Raw genomic sequence first — 13,522 nt, forward strand, 5'->3', positions numbered from 1 at the left:
ACTTTTTCATTTTGCCATTGCTCTCACCCCTAGAGGTACAGTAGCATGAGGGGTGTCTACAGTACAACCCACAGAAGTTGCTCAGGTAGTGCAGTTCATCCAGGATGGCACATCAGTGCGAGCTGTGGCAAGAAGGGTAGCTGTATCTGTCAGCGTAGTGCCCAAAGCATGGAGCAGATACCAGGAGATGTGAAGGGAGCCATAGGAGGGCAACAACCCAGCAGCAGGACTGTTACCTCCTCCTTTGTGCAAGGAGGAGCACTGCCAGAGCCCTGCAAAATGACCTCCAGCAGGCCACAAATGTGCATGTGTCTGCACAAACTGTTAGAAACCGACTCCATGAGGGTAGTATGAGGGCCCGACGTCCACAGATGGGGGTTGTGCTCACAGCCCAGCACTGTGCAGGACGCTTGGCATTTTCCACAGAACACCAGGATTGGCAAAGTCGCCACTGGCACCCTGTGCTCTTCACAGATGAAAGCAGGTTTACACTGAGCACATGTGACAGACGTGACAGAGTCTGGAGACGCCGTGGAGAGCGATCTGCTGCCTGCAACATCCTTCAGCATGACCGGTTAGGCAGTGGGTCAGTAATGGTGTGGGGTGGCATTTCTTTGGAGGGCCGCACAGCCCTCCATGTGCTCGCCAGAGGTAGCCTGACTGCCATTAGGTACCAAGATGAGATCCTCAGACCCCTTGTGAGACCATATGCTGGTGCGGTTGGCTCTGGGTTCCTCCTAATGCAGGACAATGCCAGACCTCATGTGGCTGGAGTGTGTCAGCAGTTCCTGCAAGATGAAGGCATTGAAGCTATGGACTGGCCCGCCTGTTCCCCAGACCTGAATCCGATTGAGCACATCTGGGACATCATGTCTCGCTCCATCCACCAACGTCACGTTGCACCACAGACTGCTCAGGAGTTGGCGGATGCTTTAGTCCAGGTCTGGGAGGAGATCCCACAGGAGACCATCCCCAACCTCATCAGGAGCATGTCCAGGCGTTGTAGGGAGGTCATACAGGCACGTGGAGGCCACACACAATACTGAGCCTCATTTTGACTTGTTTTAAGGACATTACATCAAAGTTGGATCCGCCTGTAGTGTGTTTTTCCACTTTAATTTTGGGGGTGACTCCAAATCCAGGCCTCCATTGGTTAATAAATTTGATTTCCATTGATGATTTTTGTGTGATTTTGTTGTCAGCACATTCAACTTTGTACAGAACAAAGTATTCAATGAGAATATTTCATTCATTCAGATCTAGGATGTGTTATTTGAGTGTTCCCTTTATTTTTTTGAGCAGTGTATATCCCCCATCCTGGTATATATGTTCCCCATCCTGGTATATATATTCCCCATCCTGCCATATGTCACCCTGTTCTTTTAATGCAGAGAAAAAATAAACAATTCTACTCCCCTCCACCCGCTCCCCTGCCGCGCAGCGTCCTCTTTTGAAGCTGGCAGCTGACTTCAGGGTGCAATCAACAGGAGCACAGGACATCACTGCCATGCTCCCCCAGTCATGTGCATGCCGACGTCAGCTGCTGGCCTCTGATTGGCCAGCAGTGAGCATTGCAGCTGAATGTGTGTCTTAGGACGCACATCCAGTTGAAGTTTGTACTGGCGTCGGAGGGCCCCCCACCCGCACAGGCTCCGTCGTGACCTCTGCGATTGCGATCATTACGCCCCTGTACATTATGTATTCTCCAAATCTGACACACGTGTGCTGAGTTTGGAAATCACTTTGAAGATGGAGATCTGACAACCAATTGATGTAATTTTTTTTTTTTCAGGTTGGTATCAGGGGGAAAGATTACGAGATGGGGAGAGGGGATGGTTTCCTCAGAGTTGTGCCAAGGAAATCACTAACCAGGTGGCGGTGGAACGTAATGTGAAACGGATGGAGAGACTTAGGATTGAAACAGACGTGTAGATGAAGGGCGAAGATCACCACCGACACTCCACAAAGCAGGACGAGGACTCCAGGAGGTACTGTGCCACAATCTCTGGAGGAATAGTATTCCTGCTCACGGAACTCGGCCAAAAGTTTTCACATTTAATTTATACATGAAGAATTCTACAACTTTACTCCCCAGGACTGGACACGGTGCTTCGCCTCCACTCATCCTCTCTCTAGGTTTGTATACAAACCTTTTTTAGCAACTTCTAGAATCCCTTTTATCTGATATCATCCACATTCTTAAAGTATTTTGTTTTTTCAAATTATATTTTTGCATTTTCCAAAGGTTTTTTTTTTTGTACTTTTTAATGTTTTTTTTTTTTTTTAACATAGAAATGTATGAAAATGTATTTTGTCTTGTTGCCAAAGTCTGTACACCTTGTACGGATCCGTTGCCAGTTATGGGCTCTAATTCTCTGCCTCTGTAGATATTCTCCCCAGGGAATATAACATTTGTAAATATTTCCACGTTTGATAGAATCAATGTTGAGTAAATACAGATTGTGGCATTGTTCTTACATAGCAATTGTCTGCTCCGTCTCACATCACCTCCTATACTCCATGAGCAATGGTGATGGATTGTAGCCCCCCATGTTAGTGGCATACTTCTGGGGGTGGGCATCATGTCAGGCTCCCTATCTCCCACCTTACGTGACGAAGCCAAGCATCAAACTCTAATAGTCTCTGGGTGACTAGGGATTTACAGCTCTGGCTATCACTTAGCCTATGGTTAAATATCCCTTCCTCCCCCTCCCCCTCCTCTCATTATCTCTATAGCAGCTCCTTGGTGAGGGTCTACCAGGCCCTATAGACACACATGACTCTAATGTGTAAAGGCAGGGTTTTTTTGTTTTTTTTTTACGTTTGGCCTGCTTTGTAGCAATGAAATAACGTCCACCTTTTATGTTAGATTTAGTTATTCTAACATTTACTCTCTGCAGAATAAATACAACTTTCTAATACTTTTTCCCCCAGATTTTATTTCCCTTATAGTTACAAGCAGATCAGGAGAGTTCTGGCTGCTAAAAACACCACCAATTGCTTATAACCTCATCCCCACCCCATCCATGAAGCGGGACCGGATTGGGGTACAAATTCAATAGAAATCATAGGCTTTGTAACCTATACCTTCCTTTGAATCTGTACTCCAGGCCCACTGTTCAAGGGTCTATTGAGTGATTGTTGGGGGTCTCAGGATTGGGCTCTGCTTGTTGAAATATGAAAAAACATTAGAAAGGTTTAGTTAATTTTATAAATTTGTCCGCCTGCCGCCTCCACTAGAGGGAGCTAAAGAGCTTACAGCATACTATTGTATGAATGAATGCAGCAAGCTCCCTCTAGTGGTGGATCATGACACTATGCTGCATTATTAAAATGGTTTGCTTTGAGCCGGTGATGGAGTTTGTCTAAGGTCCCTGATTTCATTAATTGAAACTCTTCCTTCTCCTTTTTGTTTATGTACAATTCAACCCATGTATGTAAAATACTTTAAATAAAAATGATAGATGTATCAAAAACGATAAATGAAGCTTGTCTTAATATGGCGTTAATAACCTTTATAGCAGTGGAGCTGCATGTATTTGGTATCCATATCCATCACTGCTTGTATTCAGAAAAGTATTCAGACCCCTTTAAATTTTTCACTGTTTCATTGTAGAATTTACCAAATGGCTGCATTTTTTTTCTCATTAAAGTACACTCTGCACCCCATCTTGACTGAAAAAAAAAACAGAAATGTAGAAATTTTTGCAAATTTGAAATATCACATGGTCATAAGTATTCAGACCCTTTGCTCAGTATTGAGTAGACGCACCCTTTTGAGCTAGTACAGCCATGAGTCTTCTTGGGAATGATGCAACAAGTTTTTCACACCTGGATTTGGGGATCCTCTGCCATTCTTCCTTGCAGATTCTCTCCAGTTCCGTCAGGTTGGACGGTGAACGTTGGTGGACAGCCATTTTCAGGTCTTTCCAGAGATGCTCAATTGGGTTTAGGTCAGGGTTCTGGCTGGGCCAGTCAAGAATGGTCACATAGTTGTTCTGAAGCCACTCCTTTTGTTATTTTAGCTGTGTGCTTAGGGTCATTGTCTTGTTGGAAGGTGAACCTTCGACCAAGTCTGAGGTCCAGAGCACTCTGGAAGAGGTTTTCATTCAGGATATCTCTGTACTTGGCCGCATTTATGTTTCCTTCAATTGCAACCAGCCATCCTGTCCCTGCAGCTGAAAAACACCCCCATAGCATGATGCTGCCACCAGCATGTTTCACTGTTGGGATTGTATTGGGCAGGTGATGAGCAGTGCCTGGTTTTCTCCACATAGACCGGTTAGAATTATCACCAAAAAGTTCTATCTTCATCTCAGCAGACCAGAGAATCTTATTTCTCATAGTCTGGGAGTCCTTCATGTGTTTTTGAGCAAACTCTATGCGGGCTTTCATATGTCTTGCACTGAGGAGAGGCTTCCGTCGGGCCACTCTGCCATAAAGGCCTGACTGGTGCAGGGCTGCAGTGATAGTTGACTTTGTGGAACTTTCTCCCATCACCCTACTGCATCTCTGGAGCTCAGCCACAGTGATCTTGGGGTTCTTCTTTACCTCTCTCACCAAGGCTCTTCTCCCACGATTGCTCAGTTTGGTTGGACGGCCAGGTCTAGGAAGACTTCTGGTGGTCCCAAACTTCTTCCATTTAAGGATTATGGAGGCCACTGTGCTCTTAGGAACGGAACCTTGAGTAATGCAGAGGTAACCTTGGCCAGATCTGTGCCTTGCCACAATTCTGTCTCTGAGCTCCTTGGGCAGTTCCTTTGAGCTCATGATTCTCATTTGATCTGACATGCACTGTGAGGTCTTATATAGACAGGCGTGTGCCTTTCCAAATCAAGTCCTATCAGTTTAATTAAACACAGCTGGACTCCAATGAAGGAGTAGAACCATCTCAAGGAGGATCACAAGGAAATGGACAGCATGTGACTTAAATATGATTGTCTGAGCAAAGGGTCTGAATACTTATGACCATGTGAAATTTCAGTTTTTTTTAATAAATTTCCAAAGATTTCTACATTTTTTTTTTCAGTTTTTCAGTCAAGATGGGGTGCAGAGTGTACATTAATGAGAAAAAAATGAACTTTTTAGAATTTACCAAATGGCTGCAATGAAACCGAGTGAAAAATTTAAAGTGGTCTGACTACTTTCCGTACCCACTGTATGTATATACATATATTTAGGTGTCTGCTATATATCTAGGTCATTGATGGACATTTGTCTGTATTAGGATTTGCAATGGTTTAACAGAAATGTGATGGGCATTGCCAAATAAAAGTAACTACTGACACCACATGTTCCTCGCATGAGGAGTCCCTGTCTCTTAGGAGCATCCTGCTGTTGATCTTTCCATCCACCATGCTTTACCCCACAGCTCTGATTGCTGCACGTTAAGTATTTCTACAAAGAAAGTTTTGCAGTGGTGACTTGTGTGAAATAAAAACTTTTTTTTTTTTTTTTTTTTATTCCATCTTTATATAAAATCCTGCATCACCTAGGAGGAGCGGTAAAGTTTAAGCTTTTAGATCAGAAGTCAGTTTTGATGGAATAACTAAGTTTTTATTGCATACAAGCCACAATTGTCAGTTTCTTTGTGGAAGTTTTATTCATGTGAGCTAGCGAATTGACTGGCTTGCAATATATATAATGGACATCCAATTTGCAATCTATCTTCACAGGTGAGCCTGTAATTATACAGACTTTCACTTTTTATGTTCAATAAATCAGAGAGCCCATGTGTACAGAACTGAGGTCCATTATATCAAGTGCAGAAATGGTTACACTATGCTACCATAAATTGATGTTAACATGGGAAGATTGGTCAAGTGTGAACAGGTGCAATGTTGAACTGCTATATCTAAAAGTGAACACACGGTGGCAGCATTGTATCATTTTCTAATGTTGATTTCTGTGAAATTTCCACTCCACAAAATCGTATTGTTTGTTTAATTATTAGGGGGTCTTCTCGTCACATATTTGTTACTCTTTATAATGTAGAACTCCACATTTTTTTTTTCACACTACTGCAATTAGGAACGATTTGCAAGTATGAGGCGTGCTACATTTTGCTGAATTAAGATGGTCTTATTAGATTTTTAGGGAAAGAATTTACTGTGAGGTCTTCACCACTTTCAGTATATGAAGGTGAGCACCAGTCTATGTTAAACTGTGTCAAATGATATTACATAATGCAACCTTTAATAGGTGGATATAAATAATCATTTATATTAAATCTGATTATATCCTGATAAACAGCAGATTGGACTGGGTGTGTTTGACCTCGATACAGATACAACAGATGGACATTTTATACATTTATGCAGGTATTTACAAATGATGCAGAAAGTTGTAGTACCTAAATGTAAGCACTAGATGGCGGTGTGATACAACTTTTTATAAGGAGAACATCTCCAAATTCAAGGCGGCATTTCGAGGGGTGTATTGTACCAGTAAGGGTTGACTTTTTGGATGCAACACCAAGGCCTTCTGATTATACTAAACTGTGGGGAAAGGGGAGAGCGCAAGTAGAAATATGGGTGAGATAAGCCCATCTAAATAACACAGAATCCGTACAGGCCATTGTTATACTAAAGTCACTCCCAAAGCTGTACTCAAGATTTCCTTTGCGTTCTCAGGAGCCCCGCTAATCTCTCCTGTACTCCAGGACAGGGCATACAAGGCCACTATCATTGAGCAGTATCTTAGTAGTATGCTTAAGTATTTGCAAGCCGGAACTGAAAATAAACAGTGAAAAATAGAAAGAGCTTTAGGTTTTGGTGTGGATCTGTTGAAGAAAGGGGAAAAAGTCATAAACTTGAAGTTCTGCTGATTTGTGGGGGGTTTTTTGCTGCCAGATTTCAGCTTTAGGTTATGTGCACACTTTTTTTTTTAATGCGTTTTTTGTTTTTTGTGTGTCTCATCCGTGGAACATCTGAAAAAGTGCTCGGAAAATGTTTAAAAGCCTTTTTATTCCTTTCCACGTGAAAATGATTTGGTCTTCATATGTGTAGGCTGGAAAGATGCTCCATACTTCTCAATAAAGGTCAATCCATGGGAAAGCTCAAAAGATTTAAAAAAAAAAAAACACCTGGAAGATGCCTGGCCGTATTTTTGAGCATGTTGTACAATTTTTGTTTTTTACATTTTTTTTTTGCCTAAAAACATGCCAGTGACTTATTCATTGTTAAAGGATTTCAAAAAGTCAGAAAATTGCCCCAAAAAACATTTACAGAAAATGCCTTCGGAAATATAAACCAAAGACCTCTGCCATTTCTTGAATCGGTTTTTGTTTGAAACAATTGTCATGTGAACACAGCCTTAAGGCAGTAAAGAAATAGGAAACTCGATACTAGCATTGCCGTTTTTCGGGTCTTTGTTATTTTTTTCTGAAATGCTGCATGCATTAGTGTTTTCCTATAGGATAAGATGTGAAGGACGCCTTAAAAATCTGCACAAGGGGCTAATACAGGTCGGAAAAAAAATGTAGTCTAATCTCATCCAATTGTCTGTTACTGTAACCTGTGTACATTTTGGACCTATTCACTTGCATTCTACGCTGAAACCTGTCTCAAATCTTTCGAAAACCCTTTTAAAATAAAAATAAATTCTGCTCCGCTACTCCCTGGGGGTCTGATTCCTCCAGCTGCAGACTTGAAGACTTTTTTTTTGTTCTGGCACATTGATGCTCTTTTAGAAGAAGTCGTGTCACCGCTCTAACCCTCCATTCACATGCACTAACTGTAAAATGTTGGTTTTCACGTTGACCACTAGATGGCAGCACAACAGTCTACAATGCAGACAGGGACACAATCTCACGTGAGGCCCGTGGTATTACATAAAATGGTTGTTATTAAGATCACATTGCATTCCAAGTAATCGCTTCATTCCAAACAAGTGAAAAAGTATAAATTATGTAATGACCTCAGGATTGATAAATACAGTACATACATACAGACCGTTCTCCGGTGATCGGGGGTGGTGGTGACCTACACAGGTTATACGCGGATTACTAAATATACATCAAGGACTTCCTCTCAACATATAGTATCAAAGAAATAGACTGAAATTGCATTTAGAGTGGTTGAAGGATCTGAGCACGACGACGCGGTGACAATGGGTCTACAGAATCTCAGCGGTGACCATGTACTACTTTTGTATTCATTACGATCCTGATTTGGTTGAAACTCTTAAAAGGAATATATCACCAGTTTTTTTTGCTACCCGATCTGAGAGCAGTTGTAGGGGCAGAGACCCTGATTCCAGTGATGTCACTTACTGGGCTGCTTGCTGCAGTTTTGGCAAAATCCCAGTTTTGTCTGCTGTAAATCTACCAGTTTTCTGAATGCTGAGTTCTGTATAACCCCACCCACACAAATGATTGGCAGTTTTCTGCCTATGCACAGTGTACACGGTAAACTGCCAATCAGTGGTGGGGCCAGGTTATACAGAACTCAAAAATATGGAGGACTACCTGGTAGATTATCACTAGAGAGCTAGTAATTCTGCTAATAAAACAGATTTGATCAAAACTGCAGCAAGCAGCCCAGTAAGTGACATCACTGGAAGTGTTTACGCCAGTAAAACACTTTGGCAGAGAAAAGTCACAAAACTTAGTGACTTTTCAAAGTGGTGTACGCCGCTTATCAAATTCAGGGCATCTTGCCCCATTAAGCCCTTTAAAAAAGACTGGCGTGTACTATGCCAGACTTTATGAATGGGCCCCTCTGTTTCTATATCATGTTGGATTAGGCCAGTCTGTTTCTCCATTGCAGAGAAATCTGTTTGAATTGATATGCAAATGAGGCTGAAGAACGATTTGTAAATCTGAAGCCTCTGTCACTCCAGCTCTATTTCCAGCCCAGCGCTGCCTCCTGCTTGAATGAAGTCACTCAGCATAGAGGCTGTCAGATAAAGGAGTCATCAATCAAGCAGGCAGCTGCAGCGCTGGGTGGTGAATAGAGCTGGAGTGACAGAGGCTTCAGATCTACCATAGCACTTCAGCCTCATTTGCATATCAATTCAAACACTTGATTTCTCCATAAAGGAGGAATGGACTGGCCATGTAAAGGTATTGCTGGACTTGTCTTTGAAAGAGCTACATGCACATATAAATAGTTTGAGGGGTGAAATCCTGCTGCCAGATTCCCTGTAACTAAAATAATTAACAGTGACCCCTGTAGGTTGGAGGTGGAATAGGCATATGCTTATTCCGATTGTGTCTCTTCCTTTTAGATATTTAATTTATCATGGGTGACACTTCTGTGCAACATAGATCCAGTGTTTTATCTTATGGTAACATATTTGACAGCAGCACAACGTTCTGCCGTGTTCCCCTGGGCAATGGCCCTTGAGTCTCCATGTTCTGCCCTGTAAGGAGCAAATTAAAGAGGTTTACCTTTAGGATACATCATCACTATTAAGTTTGCAGGTCATGTACGCTGCAGGAAGTACGGAGTGTACTGAAGTACCCGAGAATCCCCTAATCCTTAGCATGCAGGTACTGCACCCTGCCAGAAATAACAGTTGATCGGTGGGGGCGCTGGGTGTCTGATCTTTACCTGTAGATAAGCTTTAGCTCATGATGTGATTTCTCTTTTTTTTCCTGGCAGATTTATATACAACCTTCTCCCTGTACAGCAGCCCCTGCCCTCCTATGGATGCCCATATTACAGCCAGCAGTCCCCCCGGCCTCCTGTGGATGCCATATTACAGCAGCCCCCCCCCCGGCCTCCTGTGGATGCCATATTACAGCAGCCCCCCCCCCGGCCTCCTGTGGATGCCATATTACAGCAGCCCCCCCCCCCGGCCTCCTGTGGATGCCATATTACAGCAGCCCCCCCCCCCCGGCCTCCTGTGGATGCCATATTACAGCAGCCCCCCCCCCCCGGCCTCCTGTGGATGCCATATTACAGCAGCCCCCCCCCCCGGCCTCCTGTGGATGCCATATTACAGCAGCCCCCCCCCCCCGGCCTCCTGTGGATGCCATATTACAGCAGCCCCCCCCCCCGGCCTCCTGTGGATGCCATATTACAGCAGCCCCCCCCCCCCGGCCTCCTGTGGATGCCATATTACAGCAGCCCCCCCCCCCGGCCTCCTGTGGATGCCATATTACAGCAGCCCCCCCCCCCCGGCCTCCTGTGGATGCCATATTACAGCAGCCCCCCCCCCCCGGCCTCCTGTGGATGCCATATTACAGCAGCCCCCCCCCCCCGGCCTCCTGTGGATGCCATATTACAGCAGCCCCCCCCCCCCGGCCTCCTGTGGATGCCATATTACAGCAGCCCCCCCCCCCCGGCCTCCTGTGGATGCCATATTACAGCAGCCCCCCCCCCCCGGCCTCCTGTGGATGCCATATTACAGCAGCCCCCCCCCCCCGGCCTCCTGTGGATGCCATATTACAGCAGCCCCCCCCCCCCGGCCTCCTGTGGATGCCATATTACAGCAGCCCCCCCCCCCGGCCTCCTGTGGATGCCATATTACAGCAGCCCCCCCCCCCCGGCCTCCTGTGGATGCCATATTACAGCAGCCCCCCCCCCCCGGCCTCCTGTGGATGCCATATTACAGCAGCCCCCCCCCCCGGCCTCCTGTGGATGCCATATTACAGCAGCCCCCCCCCCCGGCCTCCTGTGGATGCCATATTACAGCAGCCCCCCCCCCCGGCCTCCTGTGGATGCCATATTACAGCAGCCCCCCCCCCCGGCCTCCTGTGGATGCCATATTACAGCAGCCCCCCCCCCCGGCCTCCTGTGGATGCCATATTACAGCAGCCCCCCCCCCCGGCCTCCTGTGGATGCCATATTACAGCAGCCCCCCCCCGGCCTCCTGTGGATGCCATATTACAGCAGCCCCCCCCCCCCGGCCTCCTGTGGATGCCATATTACAGCTCCATATAATGCATTAGTGACACAGCCTTCTACCTGAGCCTGTGGCTGCCTTTTACGTGTCTTGTCTGCACAGAGATGCATTGTAGACAGGAATACAATCCATTTTGTAAATTGTTTCATCTTTTCTGGTGGCTTTCAGTGAATAGAAACTCGAGTCCCTCCAAGAAGCGCTGTTAGAAAACAAAGATAATACAGTACCTCCTATTTTTTACATCCTGCACCCAGTGGACCTTGGCAATAAAAAGGCCATAATGTCCATTACGGTCACTGATTAGTCGGGCCCCTTCTACGCTGGGCTGGTTTTGAGGGGCCAGTTCTTCTGCAACAATTTTTTGTTTTTCAAGTATTTTAAAGCACCAAATAATAACTTTCTACACATTTTCATCTTCTAAATTAACGACTCCCCATAAAATACGTTACACCTTACATACATAGTTATTTTTGCTACTCTGAGACGTCAGCTGCTGCCTTTCCTGCCACAGAACACAACCATGGATCTGTTCCTAGGGAAGCTGGGTGCCACAATGGCCTTACATCTGTCTAAGAGGCCGTGGGACGACCATAAGGGCTGTAGGACGACCATAAGGGTTTTCATCCAGCGCTCCCATAAACAGATATCATGGCTGATGAAAATGTATCATGGTTACACGGATAGATTTGTACATGGCGAGACATCAAGAACCTCAGACACGACAGTCGTTTGATGCAGTTTGTAGGACATATGGTCAACAGACACGTACAACCCTTTGGCTACGTCTTCAAGAATCTTTCTCATAAATAAGTCAACATAAATAGACTTCTTAACTATGTGTCAGGCAAACAAGTCTGGAATAGTAATGATCAAGGCAAAAATGTCCCTTGACCCCTAAAAAAAACCCCAAAAGTCTTCAAGGATCTGAAGCCTCAAATTCAATTATTGCAGCTAATTGAACCCAAATGAGGATTGTGTGTCCAAAGCCATTGAGTCTACAGGGTCCTAGCTCCGAGCAGAAGACCTCAGGGGTTGACCATTGCTCCATAGAAGAACCTCAGTGTCATTGGTGGATCAGGGATAGAAAATGGAAATGTTAGAAGACTGAACCATGAAATGTGAGTCTTCTTCGTGGTCTCCATGTTGTATGTTCAAGCCTTGATAACGACCATTGAGTCTATCCCTCCAGAATCTTTGTTTTTCTCCAGTATGGATATAAATGAATATTGTCCCATATTGATAGTGGTTTTATGGTGGCGCCTGCCATGGATTTTACTCCTGGACTGAGGCTATGGCCGATGTTTGCTTGAATGTATTAAATATCTAACTGAAGATCGATGTGATGGTCGAGGCTGCGCATCTAGAAGCCAAAAGAGAGACCGTATTAACATCAACTGGTTCAATACAGAGAAAAGGTCTTCATTACAAATGTTTTAAGGTCTGGGCTGAAGTCCGATGACCAGCTTCTCAGTAATGTAACGTGACTTAAAAGGTAATTTTAATTTTTAGTTCAGAAATCAATAGCACACACGAAAATAAGCAACTTTGTAATATATCTTATCAGAGAAATTGGCTTCTTTCTCCTCCTGGACCGATCTTTAATTTTCAATTCAAGAGCAAAATCTTTATTCCGTGAAGACTTATTTTCCCACTTCAGGGAGAGATGACAGTTGGTGCTTTTAAAATTCTATGGTGAGGGGAGGAGCTAGAGGCAGATTCAAACATTCTACTGCAAGTTCTTGTTGTGACAGTTAGTCTATGTGCACACATTGTGTTTTTTTTCTACGCGGATTTGTTGCAGAAAAGATGCAGCATTTTACAGCAACAGCAAAGTAGATGAGATTTCTGAAGCCTCATGCACACGGTGCTTATTTTTTCCTTGCAGATCTGCAGCATATCAATTCTTTCAGCGTTTTTGCTGCAGATTTCACCCATGCTAATGAGCGGGAAAAATATGCAACAGAAGTGCATATAAAAATTTTGAAAAAAGCACATTTTATCCAGTGTTTTCCTGCTGCAAATACTGAACGTGTGCACAGTTTTCCATTGAACTTTATGAGCACCAACTATTATCTCTCAGTAATGGGAAAATCTCTATTCAAAGACACATTTTACCCTTGAATTAAGAATGATCAGTCCTGGTGGAGAAAGAAGCAGATTTCTCTAATAAGACAAACTTTGTAATAGATTTTCATGTATACTATTAATTTATAGAATAAAAAAATTAAAATGATGGTTAATCTTCAAAAAGGACCTTTCACTCAATTTTTTTAATTTAAGCGGACTACCTCCTCTGATTCTCGAACAGTTTTTCTTTTCCTTCTGTTCCCCTCTGTAGTAAAATTATGTTCCCCAGTAGGTGGATATTTTCACTTCAGCCAACTGGGCGTGTACCACAGAACGTCTGTGAGTGCGGCCGTGTTTTGATTGGCCGGCATCAGAGGAGAAAAAGTTCTGCGGTACACGCCCAGTGGGTTGTAGGGAAAACGTGCATCTTTATTAGGGGGCGGCTCAGAAGAGGAAGAAAACTGCAGCGGAAATTGTAGGACGTACGCAAAAAAAAAAGTGTGAAAAAAAAAGCCTCTTTAAGGTACCATAGAACCTGGAAAGTTGTCAGCTTAACACTTGGTATTAAAGGGTTACTCTTGAATCTTCACCACTTTTGTCAATG

The 13,522-nt window shown here is 44.2% G+C and overlaps 2 protein-coding genes and 1 long non-coding RNA gene across 5 annotated transcripts in view; 1 reads left to right on the forward strand and 2 right to left on the reverse strand.

Moving 5' to 3' along the window:
• ARHGEF16 (Rho guanine nucleotide exchange factor 16) overlaps window positions 1–3,483 on the forward strand; it is a 62,589-nt gene extending 59,106 nt beyond the window's left edge. For both annotated transcript variants that reach the window (XM_073656499.1, XM_073656498.1), the window contains exon 15: window positions 1,793–3,483. In XM_073656499.1, the coding sequence (XP_073512600.1) occupies window positions 1,793–1,932 (140 nt within the window). In that variant the 3' untranslated portion in view covers window positions 1,933–3,483. The remainder of the gene's footprint in view (window positions 1–1,792) is intronic.
• A 4,342-nt stretch (window positions 3,484–7,825) lies between these two features.
• LOC141172370 (uncharacterized) lies at window positions 7,826–9,753 on the reverse strand. The gene is made up of 2 exons (XR_012252464.1): window positions 8,552–9,753; window positions 7,826–8,267 (listed from the first exon to the last, which is right to left on the reverse strand). It is a non-coding gene; the product is annotated as an uncharacterized lncRNA (long non-coding RNA).
• Window positions 9,754–11,155: 1,402 nt separating this feature from the next.
• The window catches only part of MEGF6 (multiple EGF like domains 6), a 536,046-nt gene continuing 533,679 nt past the window's right edge, over window positions 11,156–13,522 (reverse strand). For both annotated transcript variants that reach the window (XM_073656500.1, XM_073656501.1), the window contains one exon: window positions 11,156–12,211. In XM_073656500.1, coding sequence (XP_073512601.1) covers window positions 12,141–12,211 — 71 coding nt within the window. In that variant the 3' untranslated portion in view covers window positions 11,156–12,140. The remainder of the gene's footprint in view (window positions 12,212–13,522) is intronic.

Source organism: Phyllobates terribilis, unplaced genomic scaffold (assembly GCF_046119375.1).
Source record: "Phyllobates terribilis strain yellow unplaced genomic scaffold, ASM4611937v1 Scaffold_12__6_contigs__length_324123572, whole genome shotgun sequence".
Taxonomy (NCBI): domain Eukaryota; kingdom Metazoa; phylum Chordata; class Amphibia; order Anura; family Dendrobatidae; genus Phyllobates; species Phyllobates terribilis.